Below are 27735 nucleotides of genomic sequence, written 5' to 3'. Positions count from 1 at the left end.
TGTTTAAGAAAGACTTCAATATTCTACTTACCCATCATCTGTTGTAATAGATGCTTGTCCATGAGAACCACAGTCACTGCTGGGTCCTGACACTCGAGCCCACGCTACATACCACCATCCTGCTTGCAGGAGAACTGGTTCATCAAACATCATTGCATATTTTTCTCTGAGAAAGATTAGTGAGTCAAAGACAATGTCTTTGTACTTCCCTGTCACATATATTTATTTTTTAAATCCTCTATAACCAAACCATAAAAATAATATTTTAAGATTCTTGTCGGCATTAAAAACCTTCCATATAAAAAGTCTAGACATGACCACAGAGAAGTTAACAGTTACTTGTGTTATGTTGCTAGATCTCCTCTTCTTGGTTTCTACAACATGCTTACAAAACTTTCCTATTAAAATAAGATGAACATTTTGCAGAAAATGAAAATCTGGACTTAAATATTAAAGTTTATTCATTCAGCTCAAGTGTTCTGAGAGTCAGCAAGCTAGGAAAATGGCTCTGGAGTCAAGTCCAGTATTCAAAGCCTGGCTTTGTGACTTGGCAGCTGGAGACTCTGGGCAAGTTACTATATCCTCTTTATACCTAAGTTTCTTTATCTGAAAATTGAGGTGAAAATAATGTCTAGTTCAATGAGCTGTTTTGAGAACTGAATTCATCAAGTATATGGAAAAGAACATGTTACACAGTAACTACAGACAAAAGTATATTGATTTTAGAGGAGACAAAAGACTTGTATTTATTTAAGGACATCTGCCAAAGGACAGTCAATTACAAAGTACTAGGTAACAGAGTAGAAAGAACTATTTGTAACTAGGATTAGGAAGAATGAAAAGCCTTGAAGGAAGTGGAGAATGCCAAGAACAAATCTGTAGAGGTGAGAAAAAGTATAAGAGAGGATTGGGAAAAGGCAGGGTATCTATTTGATTAATGCATTATGACAGATGGAAGAAGAGTAATAGGCAAAAGGTCGAAAAAGTATGTTAGTGCTACCCTTGAGAGTCTGGGCTTCATTAAAAGGGTAATGAAGAAAATCCAGATGACTTCTTAACACATGAAGTACATGCTATCATCTTTGGCTCATAATCATATACTGAAAGCAAATGGTAAATGACAATGGCATAATTAAAGCTTGTGAAATTTAGTTAACTGATTAGCTTTCCTGAATTTTCCTCTCATGACCATTTGTATAAAACATTAAGAATTACTGAAAATTATCTGTTGATATTGACTAATACCTAAAATGAAGATTCACTCTTTAGAAAATTTGTAAAAGCATATTCATAGTAGATTAGTTTTCTTCAGATTCACTCTTTAGGTTGTCAAAAGTATATATCTGGTAAAAGCAAAATCAATGTCTTACTTTCATCTTTATTTCAGAAAATATACATTTTCTATTGCAAAAAGCCTATAAACAATCCACAAGGTTTTCTTAACAAAGTTACTATTGTGAAGTATAGTATAGTATTATTATTACAAAGCTCTGGATATATTTTTTCACATCATAACATACCCTGACTCAAACCACTAACTTATCATAGCATAGTGTTGAGATAATTCTTAGGATTACACGGAGGACAGATCAAACCTAAGTTTCCTATTTATGAACCTTCATAAATAAACCTACCTCTGTGGCAAACTGCCTAGAGCCTTTAGTAAAGCTGGTCATCTTACAAAGTATGTTATTGTCAAGCATATTCTACTGGTATGACATCAGAGTACATAGGCTATATAAATTATGGCCTAGTATGACTACTTGACACTATATGTAATGTAATAAATGACTATCAGTTATTAAAACACAAGCATATTAGGTGTTCTCTCAGGGATGCATGAAAACAAAAGGATGCAAAATATATGCATTTCTCTACTTTTTGAACCAATTTATCTTGTGAAATAAAGTTGTAAAGAATATTAATATTTTTGATCAAGTATCATTAAAACAGATACTTACATTTCCTAATACAGTCATCTGCTGCCTACACAGATTGCATATAGGATCATGGCTGTACCATATGGCTAATATATAAAGCAGGCTATCCATCTTAATGTTTACACAAGGACAAAATTGCCTGACAATGCATTTCTCAAGAGGATCCTCATCACTAAGTGGGATATGACTACATATAATTTAATTTGCAAAAGCATATTCATAGCAGATTAGTTAAAACTTTTTAAAAGTTATATTTACTTATTCGTAATAAATTTCTAATTTTAAGCAGATAAGGATTACACTGAATAATGAACAAGTCATTTACCTAGCAGCACAGTCATAAGCCAACACATCAGTTTCTGCTAGAAGGTCTCCATCAGTTTCATGATCTCCTCCATCAGGACCCAACTCAAACAGCTGAGGACAAAAGAAAAATACATTTTTCCCAATCATTTTATTATATAAATCTACTGACTAATGTGTTTATAATTTTGTGTGTGTCTAATATACACAGAACTAACTACACAGAATATAAATATCTCATACCTACTATTAAAGTTTTTAATTATTTACTGAACTACATAAAACACATTAAATTAAAAAACATATACAATATTTTATGGCTTATATTAATCTGTCTTCCATATATATATTATATCAAATGCTCTAAATAGCTCTATACTAGAAATTTTGTACATGATATAATCAATAAATTAAGAATATAAACATCTGAAGGAGGTGAGAGAACTGGACCAAAGAATTTTTATCTCAGAGTTTCTAAATGAGGTAAACTCTTATGAATGAGGCTAGCTATAAGACCCTGGGACCTAGTTTCCTCATCCATAAAAAGAGGTTGGACAATAAACAGTATTACCAACCTCGTACTAAATGTGAGAAAATTAAATAAAATAGTACTTAAAAAAACTCAAAAAATACCTAGCAAAAAGGCTATAAGAATATTAGCTGTAGAGAGAGAAGAATAACAGGTGACAGGATCCTTTAAAAAAAGAAAAATCAAGTCATAAAAAACAATTCAAAAAGTAATAGAGCTGGGGTTGTAGCTCAGTTGGTAGAGCGTTTGCCTTGCATGTGTGAGGCACTGGGTTCAATCCTCAGCACCAGATAAAACAAATAAATAAAATAAAGGCATTTGTCTGTTTACAACTGAATTTTTTTTTTTAAAGTAATATGGCAGGCTGGGGATACAGCATAGCTCAGTGGTAGAACACTTGTACAGCATGTCTGAGGCACTTGGGCTCCAAAGAGGCATAGCACATGAAAAAGTTACACAAAAAAACTACAGAATATGGGTAAGAATAGAGAGAAGAGATATCAAACGGGAAGAGGTTCTGAGATTAAGTGAAAATAAAGGAGAATTAGGAAGAAAAAGTTTTTTGTTGTTGTTTGTTCTTAAAAAAAATGGACTATTAAGTGTAAAAAACAAAAATCTTTCACTCTGGTGAATCAAAAGCAAGAAAAGCAGCAAAACATTAAGATGCATTAAAATTTGTTGGGCAGGTACAGTCCCAGATGTCTAAACTTTTCGATTTTATGCTAATGACCTGGAAATCTGTCTGTAGCCTGAATCTGATTCTCAAAAGTCACTGAATCCCCCAGCCAGCTTGCTCTTACTAGTACTAATAACAACCTTACTTGTTCTGATTAAAAGCTCTTTCATCAAACTAGTCACTCAAAATAAAAAATCCTAGAATCTTTTTTCCATATTTCTCTGCCATCACTATATCTATTCTATTGCTGGCATAAAATCTTATCAAATTAACCATATTTCCTTTTATTGGCTGGATTACTTCCAAAATGACTAATAGTCTTCTCATTTCTATTCTCTCCTGGCTCTAATCCATGTTCCACAAAGGTGAAGATTTTTATTTTTATTTAATGATATAAATAGCTCTATACTAGAATTTTTAGTACTCTTTAAAAAAAAAGTATTTAATCCAAATACTTTCTTAAATCTAAAATTTCAGTGGTTTCTCACCTTTGCAGCATCCTATAAGGGTTCTGAATGACTTGCCTCTAACCTGGCTCTTCTGCTTATCCTCAACAAGTATGTTTGAACATAAACTATGCACCAGGCATTGTTCCAAGAACTAAACATACAGTGGTAAACAATAAAAACAAGCAATGAAGACTACCAAGAATACGTTTGTAGAAGGGAAAAGGATTATATTTTAATAGGCTGAACAGGGAATTGAGATATAAAAGTGATAAGGAGGTAAACTATGCTGATGTTGAAAAGAGCTAATAGTTAGAGGGAATAGCAACAGCAAAGGTCCTGATGCTTGACTGTGTTTGGCTTTCCTGAAGAATAAGCAGCAGACTACAGTGAAGCAGCGAATAAAATATAAGGTCAGACAGGAGATGGCAGTTAGTTCTGATGAGATCTTTTTGATCCTTATATGGCCTTTGACTTTTACTCTAATACAGGAAGACACTACATTATTCTAAACAGAGCAGTGACATACTTTGGTGTGCATTTTAAGAGACTCACTCTGCTGGACTGAAAATACATTGAATGGTGCAAGTACAGAAGCAGAATAAAATGGGAAAAGTACTTTAATAATTCTGGTGAGAATGGTTATGGCATGGAACAACTTGGTGGCAGTTTTTTAATAAGTGGTTAGATTCTGGATTCATTTTGAAAGTGAGGCCAACGTATATACTGTTCAAGTGACTGTAGGGAGTGAAAGGAACAGAGAAACTGAGTGAGGATGACTGTAGGATTTTTGGTCTGAGCAGTTGGAAAAATCATGTTAATGCCATTCTAAGTCAGGTAACTGAGATAGGGAAGAAAGTGAGAATAGCACGATAAGAAATATCAGAAAAATAGTTTTGAGCATATTACCTACAAAATATTTATCAGGCATTAAGTTGAGACATACAGTAGACAGTTGTGTGTGTGTGTGTGTGTGTGTGTGTGTCTGTGTGTTTATCAATCACTTTGGAGATCAAGAGAGAATTTGTTAAGTATGGAAGTTACCAAAAAAAAATTTAGAGCCGTGAGGCTGGATCAGTATGGGAATGACTATTCTTCTTGCTTTTATTTGTTCATTCATTCATTCATATTTTTTATTATATATCATTGGTTCTTTTTAGTTAACATTAGGATTCATTTTGACATAATTATAAAAGCACAGAATATAATTTGTTCTAATTCAGTCCCCAGTCTAGAGAGAGAGAGAGAGAGAGAGAGAGAGAGAGAGAATTTTTTTTTAATATTAATTTTTTAGTTTTCGGCAGACACAACATCTTTATTTGTATGTGGTGCTGAGAATTGAACCCGGACCGCAGGCATGCCAGGCGAGCGCGCTGCTGCTTGAGCCACATCCCCAGCCCAATTCATTATTTTTTGACTCAGGGTCTTGCTGTATTGTTCAGGCTAGCCAGGAGCTTGTGGGCTCAAACCATTTTCTTGCCTCAGCTTCCTGAGTAAATGAGACTATAAGAATGCACCACCATGCCTGTCCAGGATGATTTAAAAAATGTCCAAAAGAAGAGCAGCCAGCAGGAGACTAAGGAAAGTAAGCAGTAGGACAGAACAAAAATGAAGTATGGTGCTTTGGGAGGCAAGAGAATGAAGTATTTCAAAGAGCTCAATCAGATAATATTTGGCCGACTTGTTGAGGAAGGTGAGGAATGAGCCTTGATAGCTGGCTTTAACAATTTAAGAGGCATCAGTGAGCTGGGAGTGGTGATGCACACCTATAATCCCAAAACTTGAGAGGCTGCAGTAGAAAGATCACAAGTTCAAGATCAGCCTCAGAAAGTTAGTGAGACCCTCAGGAACCTAATAAGACTGTCTCAAAATAAATCATAAAAAAGAACGGGGATGTAGTTCAATTCCCAGTACAACATCAACAATATCATCATCATCATCATCATCATCATCATCATCATCATCATCATCATCATCTCAATAAGAGTTATCATTGTCCTTAACCAGAGTAATTTCACTAAAGTAGTTGGTGCACAAACCTGACTGAAATGGGCTTGCGAAAGACTAAGAAGAGAAAATGAAGAAAAATATAGAAAATAAGGAATATAAACAGAGATCAGCTAGATTGCTAATCTAAGAAAAATAGATTTGGCCTGGGAGAGTAGTAGAGAAGACTTTTTCAGGAGGAAGAAAGAGATGACAGAGAACCTATTAAGAAAGATAGCTAGGTCTCTGGCTTATGTAGCAGGCATATGGTGAATGGGACTATTCTTTTTTTAAAAAAAATATTTAATTGATTTTATTTTTTAAATATATGATAGAATGCACTACAATTCTTGTTACACATACAGAACAGTTTTTCATATCTTTGATTGTATACTTAGTATATTCACACCAATTCGTGCCTTCATACATGTACTTTGGATAATGATGTCCATCATATTCTACTATCATTGTAACCCCCTGCCCCCTTCCCTTCCCCTCCCACCCTTCTACCCTATCTAGAGTTCCTCTATTTCTCCCATGCTCCCCCTTCCTACCCCATTATGGGTCAGTCACCTTATATCAGAGGAAAAAATTCAGCATTTGTATTTTTGAGATTGGCTTATTTCACTTAGCATTATTTTCTCTAATGCCATCCATTTACCTCAGTAGATGAATGGATTAAAAATGTGGCATATATACACAATGGAATATTAGTTAGCAATAAAAGAGTATAAAATCATGGCATTTTCAGGTTAATGGATGGTACTATTCATTAGAAAGGGATTTCTCAAAGAGCCAGAGGGAAAAGCATGAATTCAGTTAAGACAATATATGGTCTGGGGTTGTGGCTCAATGGCAGAACGTTTGCCTAGCATGTGTGAGGCACTGGGTTGGATCCCTGGCACCACATACAAATAAAACAAAATAAAATAAAAGTCACTGTGTTCATCTACAACTAAAAAATTATTAAAAAAAAAGATTATATATAATGACTGATATCTGACAAGAAAACAGGTCAACAAAGAAGTCTAAGCTGGAGATATAAATATGGGCATCATGGAATGCTGATGGCTACTGAAACCTTGAGTTTAGAAGAGTGCTTAAGAGAAAACATAGAATGAAGCCAAAAGGCTTTGGGCTGAATCACATTGAAGATGTCAGTTTGATATCTATGAATCACATAGAAGAGAATGAATCTACAGAGGGACAGAAGAAACAGTAAGAAGATGAAAGCAAAACAAAATAAAGAAGGATTAGAAAGAAAATGCAGAGATCCAACATGGCGGTGGGCGCGGAGAGATCAAGTATCTGACCTCTTCAGCTGCGCAGGCATAGGGAGTGGTAAACTGTCTAAATGCTGTTTGCTAAGGATCACTAGGCAATACTGAGCTGACGTGGATCTGGGGCGAACAGTTTGGGCCTCTCAGAACACACACTGAGCCCGGATCCGCTGCATTCAAGCTCCAGTTCGCCTGCTTCTCCTGACTCAGCACTAAATATCCCGCTGAAAGAACTGGTCGGCCCTTCTGAACTTACAGAGGTAAAAGCCAACCAAGCCTTCATAGGCAGTGGCCACAGGATGGAAACGGGGCTTGGGAGAGACAGTCAGGACCCACCCGTTGCATTGGTCACCCGGCAAAGGGAACGACGGTCACCATTTGTATGGGATACCACCATGGCAGAGAACTGACGTCACGAGCGGAGGAGATAACTTCATTGAAACCAGCAGCGACAGGTGTGTAATCCCCTAGTCATCCCTCTCCACAAAACAGGGGAAACCTTAAGGGCCCCTTCCAGCTCTCCCGTGAGTGCGATAGCCAGACCAAGGGAATCAGGAGAGGCGAGGGACTCGCGGCACAGAACTCCCAGCTACCGCTCCCACCAGTGCTGACAACTGAGGTCTCTTGCACCAGCTACCTGGGCATGGCTACCGGAGGGCAAGCAAATTTGCTGGGGGTTCTCAGCCCCAAGCTCTTCAAACTTAGGGTCTGGGAGAGGCAAACAGGGAGAGTGAGGCCAGGCGTTCATGAAAACAGGGCTCCCAGGAGCAGCAGACCTGGCGTGCAGCCAGTATTGTGGTGAGTGTCACAGGTGAGCGGGGCCTGGCATGAGGAAACACAAGAGAAGGCCCTAGGCACTCAGGATTGGAGACCTGCCCAGTCTGTGAGAAAGAGCTGCTGCACAATGATTGGTTCCCACTTATTGAGAGAAGAAGCTTGGACCAGTGGGCACAGCTCCACCTACTGGAAGAGAAGTTAATCGAACTCTATGACTGCATTTATTATTATTATTATTTTTTTTTAATTTGGGTTTTTTTTTCTTTAATTTCCATTTTTTGTTGTTGTTCTTTAACTTTTTGTAATGTTTTTAATTTTTAAAATTTTTTTGATTTTATTATTATTATTATTATTTAATTTTAATTTTCATTTTTTATTATCATTATTATTTTATAAAAAAATTTTTTTCTTTATTTTCTATTTTTTTTCTTTTGTCTTTTCATTTCTTTTCAATTTTCTTATTCTCCCTTCCTTGAATTCTACCTGCCTACTCTCATTCTCTTTAGTGACTTCTTCCCTTCCCTTCTAATATCTTTCCTCCCAAGCATCAAATAAATTTACAAGACGAAACAGTAATTCAGCAGTCAAACAGAACAAGAAATAATATGAGCAGCAGAAAAAAGCAAGGAAAAAAGGAATACAAACAATGAAGGACAGCCTAAATATTCAGGAGGACCTAGAGTCATCAGAAAAAATGGTCAAATAAAGAACTCAAGGAACACCTTAGACAGATGAAATGGAACCTTAAAGAGGATACGAGACAGCAAATCCAAACAGTGAAAGAACACATTGAAAATGAATTACATAAATGGATAAAAGAAGAAGTTAAGCATCTTTATCAGGAGATAGAGATTATAAAAAAAATCAAACAATAATTCTAGAAATGAAGGAAACGATAAACCAAATTAAAAACTCAATTGAGAGTATCACTAACAGAGCAGACCAAGTAGAAGCCAGAATGTCAGAAAATGAAGACAAAATATATCATCTTGAAAAGAGTCTATCCAACTCAGAAAGGCTGGTAAAAAATCACGAGAAAAACATCCAAGAGATATGGGATAACATAAAAAAACCAAACTTACGAGTCATCGGGATAGAGGAAGGTACAGATATTCAAACCAAGGGAATGAGTAACCTGCTGAATGAAATAATTACAGAAAACTTTCTTGAAATCAAAAAGGAAACGGATATACAAATTGTAGATGCATACAGGACACCGAGCACACAAAATCACAGTAGACCAACGCCAAGACACATTGTTATGAAGATAGCCAATATACAGAACAAAGAGAAAATATTAAAAGCTACAAGAGAAAGGAGGGGTAAACCAATAAGGTTAACAACAAATTTTTCATCACAGACGCTGAAAGCAGAAAGATCCTGGAACAACGTATTTCACACACTGAAAGAAAATGGATGCCAATCAAGAATTCTGTATCCAGCAAAATTAAGCTTCAGGTACGACAACAAAATAAAAATCTTTCATGATAAACAAAAGTTAAAGAATTTCCAGCCAGAAAACCAGCATTGCAAAGCATCTTGAGCAAAACACTACACGAGGAAGAAATGAAAAACAACAAACAAAACCATCAGTGGGAAGTGCCTCGGTAATGACAGAGGGCGGGGGGGAAAGCTAATCATGGAGAAACAAACTAAATTAAAAAAAATAAATAAATAATCAAACATGGCTGGCAGTACAAACCATATATCAATAGTAACTCTAAATGTTAATGGCTTAAACTCTCCAATAAAGCGACATAGGCTGGTAACATGGATTAAAAAAACAAATCCAACAATATGTTGCCTCCAGGAGACACATCTGATTGAAAAAGACATACACAGGTGAAGGTTAAAGGTTGGGAAAAAATATACCACGCACACGGTCCTCGTAAGCAAGCAGGGGTGGCCATCCTCATATCGAATAAAATCGACTTCAAGACTAAGTTAAGGGATAAGGAAGGACATTATATACTGTTAAAAGGAACCATTCACCAACAAGACATAATAATTATCAATATTTATGCACCAAATAATGGTGCTGCAATGTTCATAAAACAAATTCTCCTCAAGTTCAAGAATCAAATAGACCACAACACAATAATTATGGGTGACTTCAACACACCTCTCTCACCATTGGACAGATCCTCCAAACAAAAGTTGAAAAAGAAACTATAGAACTCAATATCACAATCAATAACCTAGACTTAACTGACATATATAGAATATATCAACCATCATCAAGTGGATATACTTTTTTCTCAGCAGCACATGAATCCTTCTCAAAAATAGACCATATATTATGCCATAGGGCAACTTTCAGTAAATATAAAGGGGTGGAGATAATACCATGCATTTTATCTGATCATAATGGAATGAAACTGGAAATCAATGATAAAAGAAGGAAGGAAAAATCCTATATCACATGGAAAATGAACAATATGTTACTGAATGGGTTACAAAAGACATAAAGGAAGAAATCAAAAAATTCTTAGAGATAAATGAAAATACATACACAACATATAGGAATCTATGGGACACAATGAAAGCAGTTTTAAGAGGGAAATTCATTGCCTGGAGGTCATTCCTCAAAAAAAGGAAAAACCAACAAATAAATGAGCTCACACTTCATCTCAAAGCCCTAGAAAAGGAAGAACAAAACAACAGCAAATGTAGCAGAAGGCAAAAAATAATTAAAATCAGAGCGGAAATCAATGAAATTGAAACAAAAGAAACTATTGAAAAAATTAACAAAACTAAAAGTTGGTTCTTCGAAAAAATAAATAAGATCGACAGACCCTTAGCCATGCTAACGAAGAGAAGAAGAGAGAGAACTCAAATTACTAACATACGGGATGAAAAGGGCAATATCACAACAGATGCTACAGAAATACAGAAGACAATTAGAAATTATTTTGAAAACCTATATTCCAATAAAATAGAAGATAGTGAAGACATCAATAAATTTCTTAAGTCATATGACTTGCCCAGACTGAGTCAGGAGGATACACACAATTTGAACAGACCAATATCAATGGATGAAATTGAAGAAGCAATCAAAAGACTACCAACCAAGAAAAGCCCAGGACCGGATGGGTATACAGCAGAGTTTTACAAAACCTTTAAAGAAGAATTAATATCAATACTTTTCAAGTTATTTCAGGAAATAGAAAAAGAGGGAGCTCTTCCAAATCCATTCTATGAGGCCAACATCACCCTGATTCCGAAACCAGACAAAGACACCTCAAAGAAAAAAAACTACAGACCAATATCTCTGATGAACCTAGATGCAAAAATCCTCAATAAAATTATGGCGAATCGGATTCAAAAACATATCAAAAAAATTGTGCACCATGATCAAGTAGGATTCATCCCTGGGATGCAAGGCTGGTTCAATATACAGAAATCAATAAATGTTATTCACCACATCAATAGACTTAAAGATAAGAACCATATGATCATCTCGATAGACGCAGAAAAAGCATTCAACAAAGTACAGCATCCCTTTATGTTCAAAACATTAGAAGAACTAGGGATAACAGGAAGTTTCCTCGACATTGTAAAAGCTATCTATGCTAAGCCTCAGGCTAACATCATTCTGAATGGAGAAAAGTTGAAGGCATTCCCTCTAAAATCTGGAACAAGACAGGGATGCCCTCTCTCACCACTTCTATTCCATATAGTTCTCAAAACACTGGCCAGAGCAATTAGACAGACGAAAGAAATGAAAGCCATAAAAATAGGAAAAGAAGAACTTAAATAATCACTATTTGCGGATGACATGATAATATACTTAACAGATCCAAAAGGGTCTACAAAGAAGCTGCTAGAGTTAATAAATGAATTCAGCAAAGTGGCAGGATATAAAATCAACACGCATAAATCAAAGGCATTTCTGTATATCAGCAACAAAACTTCTGAATCGGAAATGAGGAAAAACACTCCATTCACAATATCCTCAAAAAAAATAAAATACTTGGGAATCAACCTAACAAAAGAGGTGAAAGATTTATACAATGAAAACTACAGAACCCTAAAAAGAGAAGTAGAAGAAGATCTTAGAAGATGGAAAAATATACCCTGTTCATGGATAGGCAGAACTAATATCATCAAAATGGCGATATTACCAAAAGTTCTCTATACGTTTAATGTGATGCCAATCAAAATCCCAAAGGCATTTCTTGTAGAAATAGATAAAGCAATCATGAAATTCATATGGAAAAATAAAAGACCCAGAATAGCAAAAGCAATTCTAAGCAGGAAATGCGAATCAGGCGGTATATCGATACCAGACCTCAAACTATACTACAGAGCAATAGTAACAAAAACAGCATGGTACTGGTACCAAAGCAGGTGGGTGGACCAATGGTACAGAATAGAGGACACAGAGACTAATCCACAAAGCTACAACTATCTTATATTTGATAAAGGAGCTAAAAGCATGCAATGGAGGAAGGATAGCATCTTCAACAAATGGCGTTGGGAAAACTGGAAATCCATATGCAACAAAATGAAACTGAATCCCCTCCTCTCGCCATCCACAAAAGTTAACTCAAAGTGGATCAAGGAGCTAGATATCAAATCAGAGATTCTGCATCTGATAGAAGAAAAAGTTGGCTCCGATCTACAAATTGTGGGGTCGGGCTCCAAATTCCTTAATAGGACACCCATAGCACAAGAGTTAATAACAAGAATAAATAAATGGGACCTACTTAAACTGAAAAGTTTTTTCTCAGCAAGAGAAACAATAAGAGAGGTAAACAGGGAACCTACATCATGGGAACAAATTTTTACTCCTCACACTTCAGATAGAGCCCTAATATCCAGAGTATACAAAGAACTCAAAAAATTAGACAATAAGATAACAAATAACCCAATCAACAAATGGGCCAAGGACCTGAACAGACACTTCTCAGAGGAGGACATACAATCAATCAACAAGTACATGAAAAAATGCTCACCATTTCTAGCAGTCAGAGAAATGCAAATCTAAACCACCCTAAGATACCATCTCACTCCAGTAAGATTGGCAGCCATTATGAAGTCAAACAACAACAAGTGCTGGTGAGGATGTGGGGAAAAGTACTCTTGTACATTGCTAGTGGGACTGCAAACTGGTGCGGCCAATTTGGAAAGCAGTATGGAGATTCCTGGGAAAGCTGGGAATGGAACCACCATTTGACCCAGCTATCGCCCTTCTCGTACTATTCCCCGAAGACCTTAAAAGAGCATACTACAAGGATACTGCGACATCGATGTTCATAGCAGCACAATTCACAATTGCTAGACTGTGGAACCAACCCAGATGCCCTTCAACAGATGAATGGATAAAAAAAATGTGGCATTTATACACTGTGGAGTATTACGCAGCACTAAAAATGACAAAATCATGGAATTTGCAGGGAAATGGATGGCACTAGAGCAGATTATGCTTAGTGAAGCTAGCCAATCTCTAAAAAACAAATACCAAATGTCTTCTTTGATATAATGAGAGCACCTAAGAACAAAGCAGGGAGGAAGAGCAGGAAGAAAAGATTAACATTAAACAGAGACATGAGGTGGGAGAGAAAGGGAGAGAAAAGGGAAATTGCATAGAAATGGAGGGAGACCCTCATTGTTATACCAAATTACATATAAGAGGTTGTGAGGGGAATGGGAAAATAAACAAGGAGAGAAATGAATTACAGTAGATGGGGTAGAGAGAGAAGATGGAAGGGGAGGGGAGGGAGGATAGTAGAGGATAGGAAAGGTAGCAGAATACAACAGTTACTAATAGGACATTATGTAAAAATGTGGATGTGTAACTGATGTGATTCTGCAATCTGTATTTGGGGTAAAAATGGGAGTTCATAACCCACTTGAATCTAATGTATGAAATATGATATGTCAAGAGCTTTGTAATGTTTTTAACAACCAATAAAAATGAAAAGAAAAAAACGAAAAGAAAGAAAATGCATGCCTCAGAGACATAAAGGGCGGTAAATTTAAAAGGTGAGGGGCCTAAATTCTAATAGAAGGTCACAGTCCACTTGTTGAATACTACAAAGGCAAGATTACTTCTAAAGAAGAGAGCAGTGAGACAGAATTTGAGTTGTAAAAAGAAAGTAGGACCAATCGAAAACAACTTGTATACAAGGTCACTACTGAAGATATAAAGTCCACTATGGTGTTCAGTACTAGAAAAACAAACAAAATCTCCCATGGCCAGGAAAAGGAAAAAGATTTATATCCTTTTGATGATCTTATTGCATATTGTCAAACAGAACTATATAACTCACTCAGTTTGCTTCTCTATCTTGATAATGAATCAAACCATCCTAAAATAACCATTGTGACAGAGCTGCACTGAAATGATCCAAACACTAAACTACTGGTTTTATTAGTGTCAATGTTTGTATTACAGGTACCCTTAACCATTATTCTATTTCTATAATTCTTGCAAGTATAGGGTATTTTTAATATTTACTTAGTCCATTCTTATATTATCTGCATTTTTAGCATATGTATTATAATTGTAAACAGAAATAAGCAAACATCTTTAAAAGTTTATCAGTTCTGGATGGCCTCTAAGGAAAGTATCCTCAAAGAACATTAATATAATTTTTAGATAATATTGAGAAAACTAAGAAAACACCTCCTGAACAGAAAAGATCTAATATTTTTTTGTGAAGTAAAATCAAGGTGCAAACTATTAAGGTTTTATTTTATTTTAAAATCAAAATCAGATAATTTGAGAAGCAGAATGTTCAAGCTAGTGGTGAATTATTCAAAGAATAGACATATTTTACTTAGGATAATTGTAAGCCCTTTTGGAGATGAAAAGGTGTGATAAACTAATAATTCTAAATTATTTTTAGTTCACTTAACAGATAGAATTCATCCATTCTGTTCTATCTCTTATTTTATCCCTGATCCCTACCCCTGGGATGATCATGTCTTTTACACATTTTTGGCACTAAAAATGCTAAAGACTTTTTTGTTACATCAAAGTAATTGTGGCTATAAAAGGCAGCCACATAGAAAAGGTGCTGTTATTCCTAGACCACTAAGAAGTTCTAGGCAGCCACATAAACAAGTCTGCTACACTGGTACAAAGGGCTGAGACTGACTGCCAGTCTCTTTTTGAGTCTTAAAGTATGAAAAAATCATTTTCCTTTTCTTTCCTTCCTTCTTTCTGAGTTTTTATTTTTTAATGAGTTACTGAGGTTAGCAAAGTTCCTCTATCTCTTTCTAAAAAGAGGCATTAATAAAAACAACAAATAAACCAAGTTAGGATAATTGCTTTAGATTTTAGCAATGTTTCCTCTACCTTTTTATAAAAAGAGACACTAACAAAAACAAACCAAGGAAAAAAGAAAAATAAGAGGAAGCATTGAATAATAAACTAAGTCAAATCGACATCTTCAAACAAAACAGGGCTTGGTATCTATGAACTTTACCTTAATTTTAGCAGTATATTCTCCTCTACCTCCAAACAGACCAAGACCACCAAGTAAAATATCAGTGTCGGCACTAAAACGTATAGCTTCTACTGAATGGGCAGAGTAACCCCAGCCACCTCCATGACCTAAAAGACAGAAATCTTGTATTTTAGAACATCCATATGTATTTCACTTACAAGGTAATATTTTCTAAATCTAAGTATACATACTTTCAAACCTGTTTACTACACTATAATCTTCTTTGGAATAAACCTTCATGACTGCCTGAGTTTCCTCCTCTGTATTTGCGATGCCCATTTTTAAGTCCTGCATAGTAGCCAAGGTATCAAGACAACCTAAAACAACAAACAAATAAAATTCAACTTCATGAAATTAAAATTTCCTATAACATTGATGATATTAAATACTATAGGGGCTACATTAAAATAAATAAGTAAACTCTAAATGTTTAAATTTCAATAAATTTATTCTAAGCCTTAAACACTGCTTCATAGAATATTTAGAACAAATAAAAAGTCTCCTTTGTGTGAATAATTATCATATTTAAACATAGGCTTGATGACAAAATTTTGTACAAAACTGAAGCTCTGAAAAGTTGGAATCACTTAAACTTTAAATCTTCACCAAGGTTCTTTCTTTTATGAAGCTCTCTGAATTACTTTGATTCCTAAAGTACTATTTGAGGAAAACACATTAGCCTGAAATAATGTTAACTGATGCTAGTTTTAAATGTTTACAATGATTCCCAATGAAATCTGAGAAAAAAGAAACAAAGAATTATGATTTCAAAATTGCAAAAGCTAGGTCAACATAAATGAGTTCTTTTTAAGGATCATTTTTAAAAAGCAACAAAACATGTAAGTATACGGATTGACATACATTTTTAGCAACACCACACATATATTGCAAAAGTACTATATCTCAAAGTTATTAAACAGATGTCAAGTTGATATTCTGTGGAAAACTGGGTTATGTAAGAGACAGAACTATACACTATAACATTTTTGTAGACTGTTATTTAAAAATAAGTTAAATATTATAATTTACATTTGAGTATTTTATCTCTCTAAAAGTTTTGCACTCAAGTTAAACTAAAATACTACTTTTTAGGATTTACCTACTATGAAAAATTATGTTCAGGACTGCTTATGCACATACATGAAACTTTCATAATAAGGTTGGTACAGGGATGGGTTTGTAGCTCAGTGTTAGAGTGCTTGCCTAGCACATATGAGGCACTGAGTTTGATCCTCTGCACCACATAAAAACAAATAAGTAAAATAAAGGTATTGTACCCATCAACAACTAAGAAATATATTTTTAAAAAAAGAAAGTTAGTACAGGTCTTATGCATTGCTTTGCACAGGATAAGCTTCTTAGAGGATTTAAATTAATTTGTACCTAATATATTGTTACATTTAACAAACTATCAAAGAATGATATACAAATTTAAATACTCTGAAAGAAGCCCCAATCCTCAGAACAGCACACATTAATGAAAATTAGCTACACATCAAATAATAACCCTACCTAGAATGTGCAAAGCTGCATGAGACCGAGTAGTAAGAGCCCTCGATCCTGTTGGTAGGGCAAGTTCAGGGCTTAGGATACTACATCTGGACTGCATATCCGTTCCAGAGGGAAGTCTGGCATCAGCAACCACTGCATTATAACACCACAATTCTCTGGTATTCGGACGAAACCTTTCAAGAAAACATATCACAGCACCTAAACATGTAGTTTTCTTTGAAAATTTTCTAAAATATAATTAAAGATACAAATAAATAATGGTTGGCTTAAATAGTAAAAAATAAACTCATTATTTTTCTTAACAAAGCTAAATATTTAAAGCAATTTATATCACAACATAAAATGATCAGAGAAGTAGATCACAATGCTTCACAAAAATACATCTATATACTTAAAAATTTATGCACATATGTAAAGATAATTCTTTGTACAAAAAAAACCCATTAAGAAGTTTAAAGATGAGAAGGTAAAAGAAAATATGTGAAGCATTCATAAGACAAAATTACAATTACTTTTCATTTTCCTACTACCCACTCTACTTCAAGCTAATTAATCTAGTTCAAGCTAGTTAACCATCATCTTTCCCCCTTGCACTACTGCAATAGCTACTACCTTACTTTTTTCCAATACTTTTCCACACTAAGTATAATCTCAATATCACTTCTAAACTCACATTCCTAGAAAGGCTTCTTTCCTATTTTGAAGAAAATGCTAATTCCTTAATCTAGCTTACAAAGTTCTACAAATCCTTACTCTACCAATCTTTTTGCTATTTATGTATTTATTTTACTCTACTGGGGACTAAACCCAGGAGTGCTCTATCACCTAGATATATCCACAGCCCTTTTTCATTTTGAGACAGGGTCTAGCTAAGTTACTGAGGTTGAACCTAGAACTTTCCATCCTAATGCCTTAGCCTCCCAAATAGCTGAGATTACAGACCTATGCTACCACACCTGGTTTCTGATTTTATTTCATGCCATTCAATATACTTTAGCTATAATGGCTCTCTTCAAATTCTTAAAATACTGCCAATCTTGTTTACATAAAAGCATTTAGGCCTACTAATCTCTCCCTGCCTACAAAACTTCTGACTCTCAATGCCTATTTCTCATACTTAAAGGTCTGAACTTATATTTTCTCCATTGTATGGAAGAGAGGAGAGTGTTGTATTCTCACAGCATCCTCTTTTTCCTGGGCAGTATCTACAAAGTATATTATTTATTAGCCTTCACATAGTTTCTGTCTTCACTAAGAAAATAAGTTCCATAAGAGCAGGACATTTACTATCTTCTATATTTCATATCATTCTTTACTTACCATATAGTAGAAACTTAATATACATTTATTAAACAAAAAAACTAAAATAGCAAAAGATGAAAATGATAACTAATTATTGATGCTGACAATATAGGGACATATGAATTCTATTACAAAGTGACACTGCTGAAGGTCGGTTTAGCAGTCTACCTCCACATTCTATGAGCTTATCTCTTAACAATTCTGATTCCTGAAAGCTATCTCATAGAAATACTCTCACATATTAAAAAAAAAAAACTGAGTGGATATGTGTGCACATTGTAGGTAAAACCAAAACTTTTCTAGAAAACAATCTAAAATGTTCACTGATGGGAAAACAGGTATATTTGCTATGTACTGAGTATAGAATTTTAATGGTTTTAATAATGACATTGTTTTTTACTGACTAGGACAAAGGGCAAAATTATTGCTGAGAAAAAAATACAACTTTTTGAATTGTTATATTCTTAAGGAGGAAGCGAAGTACATGCAATTGAAATGGCATCAAATAATAGAAACCATACAAAAGGAAGCAGGTGGAGACGAGAAGAAAGGTTAAAGTAAGCTAATACTGGATCTGCAATACCTGTGATAGCTGTAAAATAAAAGGGCCCTACTGAAATACACAAAGTGGCTTGAAGTCAGGATAATGAAAGAAACTGTAATCTTGACTGGAGGGGAAAATATCTCCCATCTTTTTTACTGAGAAACACAGGAGATTGCCCTTCATCTTTTAATCTGTTTTGCAACAATGAAGAAAATGATGTAGAAGGTGGCAAGCACTTAAGATCATCTGTCCTATTCATTCTGCTAGCATATATGAAAAAGATAAGGTTTAACTAGATGGATATTATATTTCAGAGTTCTGTTAAGAACCCAGGGAAAGGGATCTAGTTCAAGTGTTTATCTGAACTCCCAGCATTTATACTTTTATCTCTAACTTAAGGAATGTATCCAGAAATAAATTTCATGTTGTCAATTTTTTTGTCATGCTAATATGAATTTATTTACAAATAAATCATTTAAGGAAGGAAGGAAGCAAGCAAATCAACTTACATTTAAGTCCAAATCAGAGTCTATTCCTTGGTAACTAAATCTCTCTACATTGATTTCTATTCAGTAAGTAACTATAAAGAATTCTATCTTAACACTTAACTCTTTCTTATCCTCTCCATTCTATCTGACTGTACCACTTTAATTAATTTTGGTTCTCAGTATTTCATTCTCTTCCTAAGAATGACCACAAAAGACTACTCACTTGAAGTCTCTCCTTGTTTAATCTACCTTGCACAATGCTGCCACAGATACTTAAAAGAATTCAATTCTTATTTCCATATCTTGTCACAAAATGCCCAGACAGTAAGCAAATCAACAAGCTGGGAAGCACTACAATTCCTTCCAAAAGAAACTATGACCTCTTCAGAAATGGGAGCTGATGAAAATGCAAGCAGGACTGAGCTGCTGGAAGAAGAAGGAAAAAGTCTCTCTCTTCTCACATATGCTACTTCAAACTTGCAACTTATTGGAATTACTGGCTACTACAACCAGCCAAATAAATACAGTAAGAGAAAAGAAAAAAGTGCTTAGAGTGATAAGCCACTCTGGTAATGGTAGGGTACATCTCTGTCCCACCAGTATGCAAAGCTAGAAACACTGAGAATAAGAACTGGAATGTGATGGACATCATTATCCAAAGTACATGTATGAAGACATGAATTGGGTGTCAACCTACTTTATATACAGAGATATGAAAAATTGTGGTATATATGTGTAATAAGAATTGTACTGCAAAAAAACACAAAGTACATGTATAAAGACATGAATTGGCATGAACATACTTCATATACAAAGATATGAAAAACTGTGCTCTATATGTGTAATAAGAATTGTAATGCATTCCACTATCATGTATTTTTAAAAATCAATTAAATTAAAAAAGAGAGAATAAAAACTCTTTATTCATTATGTACATAAATCATATTTCAAACAAGTACAATATAATTTCTTTCTTAATACTCTTATGTAACTTTTTTGCTACATTTTAATATTTTACCAAGTTTATATAATCCTATAGATTCCTCTGCCAAAACGGGTATTTTATTATGTACACTGTTAAAGGGCAGGCTTAATTATTTTTTATTTTGTATTGTTTTTGGCATAATTTCTTCTATATAGATGTTAATAGTTACATGTTTATGGAAACTAGAATGAATTCTATGTAATAAGACAGCATTGCAGACAGACTAAAAATTATTAACAATAGAACTCTTAAAAGTAAAACTAATAATTATAACATAGCAGCAAATATTTCTATACTACCTTTTTTCCAGTAATATTGTTAACTATAATTTATTCATTATAAATTGAGACTACGGCTTGTTATCAGTTTTCTATAACTTTAATCAACATTTACACAATCAGTATTCTGGACTTAGAAATCAAACGATAAGCTCCTGAATTTTGTGATTTCTCCAAAGCCCTGTACCTGATCCCTGTTTAATACCTATGGTGGATTTTGTTCTTACATATACTTTTACAATATCATCACTGTTAACAAACTTTACATTTATATCACTCACAAAAGAAGAAGCCTTTGCTTTAAAAATCAGTTTCCATTTTCTTTTTTTATTAATTAATTAAAATTGGGTATATATGACAGAATACATTTTGATTCATTATACACGATTACAGCGCAACTTTTCATTTCTCTGGTTGTACATGATGCAGCATCACACCTCTACACTAGTTTTATGAGTTTCTATACTATAATACCTATTTTTATAAATGAGAAAAATGAGGCACACAAAGTAAGGTGACAGAGAAGACTATGAAGCTGGGATAAAACTAGGTAGCAAGGCTCAAAACATGTGCTCTTAACCATTACATTGTACTATGAAGTACATAAAAACACAGCCACTTAGAAGTTTTATTTAAATTTCTTTAAACAGAAAGAAAAATACAAAAAGTTCTAAGATTGTATTTCATTATGATAGGGAACAACAAACCATTTACTATATTAATCCACACAAGGGTTTGGGGGAGGACATTTGTATGTTGTTGGTATTACCTATTATGTGTTTACTGGCAAAAATTTCTGATGTAGCAAGTACATGAGAATCAATAAGTGCTTAATTAATAAGTATATATAATTAATAAGTATATTAGCATGATAAAACTCTAATTACTAAACAGGAGTGTTCTCATGTGTGACAAATCTGCCTACAAATGAATTTTATGCTATGAAAAAAGTATAATTTAATTAAAATTTGTTTATTATATGCTTACCTCCAAATTACATCATACACAGGATCAAGACACACACCAAATCCTTGAAGATCCTCTTGCTCAGAGTCATTAAAAGTTTTACAGCTCCCATCTACTTTATTTATTAAAAGACATTTAAATGGAGGAGGTTCTGATATAGAAGCAGGTACTAGGCCTTAGGGGAAAAAATATATATGTAATTTTAATATGCATTACCTTTTTGTATTCTCCCAAACCCACCAAGTAAGTAGATTATCACCAATTTACAGGTGAAAAGTTGAACCATACATAACTTTAAGTAGTAAATCTTTATGTGGCAGAATTAGAATTACAACTTTCAGCTATATACATCCACAACACATGCTCCTAATTTCTATGCTATACCATTCTATTATGTAATTATTCATGGTATCATGGACAAGTATGAAGTGATATCTTGGTTTTAATGAAACTTCAAAATTTGATCATTACAACCACCCATAAAATTAATACCTATTATTTACTAACAAGAAACCATGCAGAAAGTTTCTCACTTTACAATTTACCATATATTTATACAACTGCCTAACTTATGAATATTCGGAATTGTAATTCTCCCAATTATTCCAGCATAGAGACACATATAAACAGAGCCACTTAGAGGTTTTACTTAAATTTCTTTAAACAGAAAGAAAGAAAAATACAAAAAGTTCTAAGACTGTATTTCATTATGATTGATAGGGAACAACAAAACATTATATTAACCCACACAAGGGTTTGGGGGAGGACATTTATATGTTGTTGGTATTACCTATTATGTGTTTACTGGCAAAAATTTCTGATGTAGCAAGTACATGAGAATTAATAAGTGCTTCATCAATTCGTAAAAAAGTCTGGTCCCCACTGGCCCCTATCCAAGTGGCTTTTCTTCCATATTTTGATCCAATGTTAGGCATGGGAGCTGGCTTTGCATTCCAGTATGGCACATCCAAAATTGGCCTTCCCAGTTGTCCTTTCTAAAAAATTAAATAAATCATATTAATAACATTGTTGGATGAATGAACTAGACTTTTTGTAAAGTTAAAGAGGCATTGATTTAAAAATACCACTATGAGAACTTATTCTTCATCAACTGTTTGTCTTAATAGATGAAATACATATGAAATTTGGACCAAATACAAAATTATTTTTTGAGATACTTTCCCATGCAAGAAATGTTCACCAATAGTACCAGAAGATAGCAGAAATGACTATCTACCAAATTAACAAGTGAATTATAACTCCAACAGAGAACACATGGAATATAGCCTTTGAATCACTTCATTAAAAGCCCCTGTTCCTGCTAAAGAGCAGGAACAGCTTCTGAGACAGGAGTCCCTTGTGTTTCTCCTTTGCTGGAAAAGCAATAAGCCTTTTTCCTTTTTATTGAAAGAAAGAAAGAAAAGGAAAAAAGAAAATGTTCCCAAAATACATTGTCTTTATCTACATTAAAAAAAAAAACCATAAATATGTTTAATTATTTTTAACACAAGTATGTTTACAACAGTATTATAAATGGTTCATTTAAAAAATATCTTTGACATTTTAAGTTCAAAATACAAAAGAACATGACTAGTGAACCCACAAGAGAGAATATTTGGGTAAAATATCAAATAATAAATACTGGAATTGTTAATACAATTAGAAAAATCCATGATGTAGCAATTACATGAGAATTAATAAATGCTTCATCAATTCGTAAAAAAGTTTGGTAATTTTTACATGATGTAGTAGTAAATTATTTCATTCCTGGCTTTATTTTTGAGGGGGAAAGGGTAAGTTAATACCAGATATTGCACCCAGAGGCCCTCAACCACTAAGACACATCCCCAGCCCCTTGTTAAAATATATTTTATTTAGAGACAGGGTCTTGCTAAGTTGCTTAGGGCCTCACTAAGTTGCTGAGGCTGGCTTTGAACTCGCAATCCTCCTGCCTCCGCCTCCCAAGCTACTGGGATTCCTGGCATGTGCCACTGCACCTTGTGTTTATCTCTGTTTTAAAATAAACAGGATCATCAATGATAAGATGTGATGACTCAAATAAATATTAAATATTTAATATTATTTCAATATGGATGTCTATAGGTACCTGTTTAGGTAAGAGTTTAAAAAGTAACAAAGTTTTTCACTACTATGCAAGTACCTGAAAAAGAATAGAAGAATGTTGATGTTGGATCAGACTATATCATTCATTCATATAGGATGAGGACCTCTCCTTCCCCACAACATTCCCTTCCTAAAACGGCTGGAAGGCAGAAAATGTTGTATGTGGCCTTCAGAATATTTACAAGCATTTCTACAACAGAAATGATCAACCAACCATGACAAAAACTGGAAAAGCAATAAGGGAGCCTAAAGTAATTCAAAAACTCTGGTCAAATTCTTCTACTGAGTTCCCTTAGTCCTTTAACATAATAGAAAGTAAATAGCTACAACTGCAGAAGCAACTGAGCTTCAATGCAGAAGTATAAGGAAAAGGGAAAGTTAAGTACATGACTAGAGAAGCAGCCAAATCATTCAATGTTTATTCTCATCTTTTTCAATGTCTATCATTTTTTGACAAAAGTAAAGGAGCATAAAATTGTGAACAGTGAGGGAATTACATCTTTTTAAAAAATATTTTTTTAGTTATACATGAACACATATCTTTATTTTGTTTATTTATTTTTATGTGGTGCTGAGGATAGAACCCAGTGCCTCACATGTGTAAGGCAAGCGCTCTGCCACTGAGCCACAACCCCAGCCCTAGGAATTATATCTTATACAGGGAAATATTCTGCTTTGAAAGGAAGAAGAAATTACATCGACTGCTGAACTAAACATGCACTTCTTTCTACCAATGAACTCATGTGAAAGCAACCAAAAAATAAAAGATGCTGCAATATCCCCCAAATGGGACTCAGAATGTCGTTATAAATAAGACACTTGAGTTCATAAAAGTCTGCAATTAGAACTTCTGGGACTGGAGAATAATAACAATTAACTGATTTCACATCTTGTCACATTTCTCCTCTCAAACAACACAAAGTCAACATGAATCACAAATGGCTTAAATGCTTACTAAAATAAGACAACAGATATTAGAGTCTTTAAGTTACCAGTAACCAGAGAAAGAAACCAAATTCCAATAGAGTTCTCTCTGCCTGTCTCACTCTGTAACCCCAACTACTCAAAGAGCATGAAAGAGGATTACAAAGGGGAACAAAAAAAGCACTGACAAAACAATCCTCCAAAAGTGAGTTCAACGCTTAATTTTAAAACATAAGGTCAGGACTTGATGGTTCTCACCTATGAACCCTGCACAAACTAAAACGGCATGACAATATTGTGTGGTAAGGCTGAAGAGAAATAGGGACTTTAATCCATTGCTGATGTGAAAGCAAAACAGAACTGCTAATATCCCACAAACCTACACAGGCACTAACCTCACTTCTTAGAATTTACCTCAAAGATACACTTCTAACAGTATTTATTATTATTATTATTATCATTGTAAAATATTACAAGGTCTTAAACTTCGTAATAATCATAAGAAATTTCTAAGCTAAGAAATTGACACGTTGGCTAGGTATGGTGGTACATGCCTATAATCCAAGCTCCTTGGGAGGCTTAGCTTAGGCAGGAGGATGGCAAATTCAAGGCCAGCCTGGGCAACTTAGCAAGACCTTATCTCAAATTTTTTAAAAAAATTTTAAAAAGGGGTGGGGTGGGGTGGAGGATTTCTGGTGATGTATTTCAGTGGCAGAGTACTTGCGTAGTAATGTGTGGGGCTCTGAGTTAGAACCCCAGCACCATAAAAGAACACACACAAAAAAATTAACTAAATGAACTACAATATATACATACAATAAAGAACTATGCAGAAGTTTAAAAAAAGAAAAAGAAAGATCTCTGTGAACTGACATAGAGTTATTTCTAGAAAGTATATTAAGTGAAAGGAGCAAAATACAAAAGAGCATATATAGAAAAAAAAACACCTTTTGAAAAAGAGAGATGGAGGAGCTGAGGTTGTAGCTCAATGGTAGAGTGCTTACCTAGCATGTACAAGGCCCTGGGTTTGATCTTCAGCACCACATAAAAATAAATAAAATAAAGGTATTGTGTCCAACTACAACTAAAAAATAAATACTTTAAAAAAACATTAAAAAAAAGAAAAAGAGAGATGGAAATAATTATACATATGTGTGTGTGTGTATATATATGAGTGGTGTGTTTGTGTATGTATGCACTTATTTAACTTATTGATAAAAATAAAAGAAAGATTAATTAGAAAACAATGGCATTCATTACCTACAGAGGTAGAGTAAAGGGGGAGGGGAAGCAGGGATGCAGGGAAATGAAATAGAGTAACATCTGTTTGAGCTTAGCACTTTTGTACATATCAGAGATACAAAAATGAATAACATTTTATTAAACAAGAAAAAAGTACATTATTCTTCAAAAATTTCACAGCAAGTGAAAAATAAAAATAAAAAACCTATGGGAATGTTATAGACTAAAGAGAAAAGCAAATGCAATGCCTGATCCTGGAATGGAGAGGGAAAAAAAATACCAAAAAATGTATATGTCTTAACTAAATCCACTGACCAAATATGAACTAAAATATTTATGAGTAAAAGGCTAGAGTACACATAAATTATTGTTAAAATATTCAGAAGAAAATTTTATAAAATACATACACAACATACAAACACATCTAAGCACACACAGTTAATAGTGTGCCCATGTGCGAACTAAACTGATTGAAATAATACCAATAGGTAAATCTATTCACCTCTTAAATAAATAAGAATAGCATGTAAAATGCCATACACTCTTTAGCCAATAAGGGTATCTGATTAAAGGATGTATGGCACTTTATATTTTCTTCTTATTTTTGCAGACTTTCTGTAAGTTTTTGAAATCATTTCCAAACAACATATTTTTAAAGTTCACGTTGTTGATGTTGTTGTTTTTAATTAAGAGTTGTAAATTACACCCTGAAGACTTAAGTTTTACAGTTCTTTCTGAACAGTTACTCATGTCAGAGATGGTACAGATTTATTAGCACAGTCTTAGGAAGATTTTATTTAATGTCTACTATTCCCAAACTTTATAAAACTCTCAGAGCATGTTCACTCTTCAAGCTTTGGTAGAGAGAAAAAGAGAAACAAATAGGCAGACAAACACATAAAAGGAGATGAAAAAGAGAAGCATAATTTTAAACAAATTAATTTTTAAAAATTAGGCTTTTAAAAAGTTCTAAAATAGAAACAGTTCTATATATTAAGAAAAAGAATCTTTTAAAATTGAGAAATAACTTTCAAAATGACAGAATTAGCTCTACTGAATGATTAAAGGGTTCTGATATGTAATACCCATGTCCAATCTTAACACATCTGTTAAATTAATAAATTCTAGTGCTGAGCTAGAGGTGAAATCCTTTCAAAGAATGCCATTCAGGTTTTGTGAGTATTGGAGGCGGAGGTAAGAAATATGCATATGCAATTATTATAAAATAAGAATTTCACCAGAACCATAAAAAGATAAGGTAGATAAATTATAAGTCAATGGTGTGTTGCAATATTATCAATATTTAAAAAAATTACTTACAGAAAAACTTCCAAATGTGAAGACCTGTCCATCCATTAAAAGGACTGCCGTGTGGTTGCTGCCTGCAGTGACTTGTGTGCTAGGGCCTGGCAAGGCTTGAACAAGTGTGGGACATCCCCTAGATTAAAAAAAAAAAAAAAAAATTTAAATCAATTTCTTATGTGACCCATCTGATATTAAAAACAACAGCAACAACAACAAAAAACAATAAACAGTGCAATAGGAATAGAAAAAGGTACTAAAAAAGATACTCAGTTAATACTTAATTAGGTGCTATACCTGTCTCCATGCTATATGCTAGGTAAATAAAGATGAAAATGCTAGCTTTAAGGAGATTATTTAGAAACTACTTCCATATAATGTTTATGTGTTCATAATTATATATTCAGAAATTACTACCCTAATTATGAACACATAATGTTTAATTTTTCTAAAATGTTAATGCTGCTTTTATTTTAAAAGGAAAAAAATCTGATACCTTATAGTCTGGATGGCATGTCAAAGATCTTTGTTGCACAAAATAAAAATTATGTGATACTTTAACAGGAATTCAACATTCAACCTAGGAACTAGATTAAACAGTTTTATAATCCTCTTTTCTAACTTTTATCACTATAATCTTAGATTTTAACACAGTAGTTACTGAGTCAGTTATT

General features: G+C 33.9%; 1 protein-coding gene across 13 annotated transcripts in view; it reads right to left on the bottom strand.

The window, feature by feature from the left end:
* Mycbp2 (MYC binding protein 2) overlaps nucleotides 1–27735 on the bottom strand; it is a 271435-nt gene that overhangs the window by 136322 nt on the left and 107378 nt on the right. For all 13 annotated transcript variants that reach the window (XM_040281371.2, XM_040281372.2, XM_040281375.2 and 10 more), the window contains 8 exons: nucleotides 27080–27197; nucleotides 22260–22464; nucleotides 21491–21644; nucleotides 16907–17079; nucleotides 15586–15711; nucleotides 15374–15501; nucleotides 2266–2357; nucleotides 32–166 (listed from right to left, as the gene is read on the bottom strand). In XM_040281371.2, coding sequence (XP_040137305.2) covers nucleotides 32–166; nucleotides 2266–2357; nucleotides 15374–15501; nucleotides 15586–15711; nucleotides 16907–17079; nucleotides 21491–21644; nucleotides 22260–22464; nucleotides 27080–27197 — 1131 coding nt within the window. The remainder of the gene's footprint in view (nucleotides 1–31; nucleotides 167–2265; nucleotides 2358–15373; nucleotides 15502–15585; nucleotides 15712–16906; nucleotides 17080–21490; nucleotides 21645–22259; nucleotides 22465–27079; nucleotides 27198–27735) is intronic.

This window comes from Ictidomys tridecemlineatus, chromosome 6, assembly GCF_052094955.1.
Source record: "Ictidomys tridecemlineatus isolate mIctTri1 chromosome 6, mIctTri1.hap1, whole genome shotgun sequence".
Classification (NCBI taxonomy): domain Eukaryota; kingdom Metazoa; phylum Chordata; class Mammalia; order Rodentia; family Sciuridae; genus Ictidomys; species Ictidomys tridecemlineatus.
The sequence above is the reverse complement of the archived record's forward strand: the minus strand, read 5'-3'. Positions and strand labels throughout refer to the sequence as shown.